This window comes from Impatiens glandulifera, chromosome 7, assembly GCF_907164915.1.
Source record: "Impatiens glandulifera chromosome 7, dImpGla2.1, whole genome shotgun sequence".
Classification (NCBI taxonomy): Eukaryota; Viridiplantae; Streptophyta; class Magnoliopsida; order Ericales; family Balsaminaceae; genus Impatiens; species Impatiens glandulifera.
Window position 1 is genome coordinate 14,867,298 of NC_061868.1, and position 3,508 is coordinate 14,870,805.

The window sequence follows — 3,508 nt, forward strand, 5'->3', positions numbered from 1 at the left end:
TTTATAATTGATTTATGTATGTTTGATTTAATGTAGAATTTTGAGAATTTATCATGTTAATATTACTTTTTTCTACATTTTTATTGTACTCTAAATCATTAATTATTCGATTAAATATTTACTTGGATTTTTTAATGTTTTTTTCGATCTTACATTATAATTGTTTGATAAAATATTTCATCTTGAAAATTGTGTATAAGTATATAAAAAATGGAACATGAATCTGCTTCAAAGAAAGGAAAGACATTGATATCTTCATTCTTTAAAAAAAGAGATCGTCAAACTAATGAAAGTTCTCCATTTGCGGCCTCTACAATCCAAAATCAATCTAGTGAAAGTGTTCAAACTTCATCTTCTAATTCTATTGAACGAGATCCGGGAAAAAGAAAACACATATGTGAATATGATGTTAATGTATGAGATGAGATACGTCGTTCTTATTTAAATATGGAGCTTATCAACCAAATATGTTGGAGTATCCGAGTACAAAATTTGAAAGTCAAAATCGTCGGTTTAATAAAAAATGGTTCGATCAATTTCATTGGTTGGAGTATTCATCTTCAACAGATAAGGCATTTTGTTTCTATTGTTTTCTCTTTCAAATGATCTTAATTTGTCCAATATATCGTCATTGGTTAATGGAGGATTTGACAACTGGAAAAGGGTAAACCAAGGAAAAACATGTGCGTTTCTTGGTCATATTGGTTTTGCAGCTTCTTCGACGCATATTATGTATGAGAGAAAATCTGAAAATTTGATGAAGCCTACACAACATATTGATAATGTGATTCAATCTCAATCTAAAAAGGAAAAGGAAAAGGAGAAAAATCGTTTGCGTTTAAGAACCTCAATTATAACTGTTCGTTGGTTAGCACTTCAAGGTTGTGCATTTAGAGGTGATGATGAATCTTCAACTTCATCTAATCGTGGGAATTTTCTTGAATTAGTGAAGACTTTTGCAACAATGAGTACACAAATTGATGAGGTTGTACTTGAAAATGCTCCAAAAAAATGCACAATATATTGCTCCAAATATTCAGAAGGAAATTTTACATATTATGGCCAATAGACATACGTCAAATTATTCGTGAAGAAGTTGGAGATACATACTTTTGTATTTTTGTTGATGAAGCACGAGATATATCTAAACATGAACAAATGACCATTATCTTAAGGTTTGTGAATAATCTTGGGATTTTAACAGAAAGATTTTTCGCCATCAAAAGTGTTAGTGACACTACTTCATTAAATCTAAAAAAAGAGATATCAAATATTCTTGTTCACATGATCTCCAAGTTAATAAAATGAGAGGCCAATGATATAATGGTGCAAGTAATATGCGTGGCGAATGGAATGGACTTCAGGCATTATTTCTTAGAGATTGTCCATATGCTTACTATATTCATTGTTTTGCTCATCGATTACAACTCACATTGGTTTCTGCAGCTAAGGAGGTCAGTGTTATTTGCGAATTCTTTTCCCATTTGGATAATATTGTTAACTGTGTCACTTCTTCTACTAAGCGCATTGCTGAATTACATATTGCACAAAGGAACGAAATTAATCATATGTTAGCAACTAGTGAATGTGGTTTTGGAATTGGAGTAAATCAGATTGGTAATTTACAACGAGCAGGAGCTTCTCGTTGGAGTTCTCACTATGACTCAGTCAAAAGTTTAATAAGTATATATGCTGCAACTTGCAAAGTTTTTGAAGTTCTTAGTGATCATTCTCCAAATGGAAGAGTTAAGGCCGAAGTTCGGGGGATTTATAGAAATATGGCTAACTTTGAATTTGTTTTCATCTTGCATTTAATGCATAAGATTATGAGAATAACAAATATTCTTTGTCAACTCCTTCAAAGAAAATCTCAAGACATTCTAGCTGCTATTACATTTGTCTCTACTACCAAAATTAGCCTTCAAAAACTTAGAGAATGCGGGTGGAGAGAATTTTTTGATGAAGTTAAAATGTTTTGTTCAAAAATGAAATTGATGTTCCCGACCTTGATTGTCTACAAAAGATCGGCCGTTCTCGACAACAAAATACAGTTGAGCATCATTACCACTTTGATGTTTTTAATGCTGGAATTGACTTCATTTTGATGGAATTAAATACTCGTTTTAATGAGTCATCAGTAAAACTTCTTTCTCTTAGTACATCTTTAGACCCAAAAAATTCATTTGACTCATTTAATAGTGATGATATTTGCAAGCTTGCAACGAAGTTTTATCCCGAAGATTTCACAAAACAAGACATTATTGCTTTGAAGTATGAATTGGTACATTATAAACTTGATGTGATGCAGAATTTGAAGGTTTCTACACTTGTTGAGTTGTGTCAACAATTGACCGAGAGTGGAAGATCAAAAGTTTATGTTATGTTGACTAGATTGATTCATCTTGTTTTAACATTACCTGTTTCTACCGCTACTACTGAGCGATCATTTTCAGCAATGAAGAAGGTGAAGACGGAACTTCGCAATAAAATGGAAGATGATTTTCTTGCCGACTGCTTGACATTCTATATTGAACGAGATTTAGCTAAAGATATAAATGTAGATTCTATTATAGATGAGTTTTATGTTATAAAATCTCGTATAACTCAACTTATTTAAACATTATAATATTTTTCATACATATATATTTATATTATTTATTACATTAAATTCAAGTCATCCCAAGTTAAAATCCTGGATCCGTCCCTGCTCAAAACCAAATGAAACCCTAATTTTAACTTCTTATACTAGTTGCATTCTTAAAATAAAATGGATGAAAACACTCAAAATAAAAATGTACAATAATATACAATTTAAATTGTAAATAGACTATTTCATATACAAATTTTAAGTGACTTTATTTCACATTTTAACTTGAGTATTAATACGTTCTTCAATCTTTTTCCATATTACTTTCTCATTATTAAGTTTGGAATTAAAATCATATATTTATCACATTCAGATTCTATAAACAAATATTTGTATGAGCTAACTTATTTATAACCTGAACTTTTTTGTCAAATTAACTAATACTTAATTGGGTTATTTGAAATTTTATTTTGAATTCAACCAAGGGTAGATTAAGTAGAAAAGGTTGTAAGATCTCGCACATTCTATTCTTACTAATAATACATATATTTAAGTGAATAGTTATGATTCGTAGAATATATAGTATTAACCTAAAAAATATATTTGATCGCAAAATACTAATAATTTATTTTTGTGTCACAATTATCCTATTAACATTTTATTATATGTAGCTTAAGTGTCCTTAAATTACCAAATATCATAGGTTAAATTCTCGTTAAAAACGTTATAAGTGGAAGGAAAGATGTGAAAAAAATAGTTAATCGATAAATTGCGTGTTATTTTTGTATAAAATTATAAAGTGAATTTTGTTTCAATTGATATAATGATTTTTTTTGAAATATAATTTATTTATTTTTTTCTAGATCATTATTCATGTTGTTTTTTTAATTACAACCCATTTTATTATTATTGTTAAGTAAA

At 29.0% G+C, this 3,508-nt stretch overlaps 1 protein-coding gene across 1 annotated transcript; it reads left to right on the plus strand.

The window, feature by feature from the left end:
• The first annotated feature begins 1,337 nt into the window (after window positions 1-1,337).
• On the plus strand, window positions 1,338-2,617 carry LOC124909557. The gene is made up of 2 exons (XM_047450227.1): window positions 1,338-1,757; window positions 2,309-2,617. Exons 1-2 carry the CDS (start codon window positions 1,338-1,340, stop codon window positions 2,615-2,617), a joined length of 729 nt encoding a protein of 242 aa, XP_047306183.1.
• The last annotated feature ends 891 nt before the right edge of the window (window positions 2,618-3,508 follow it).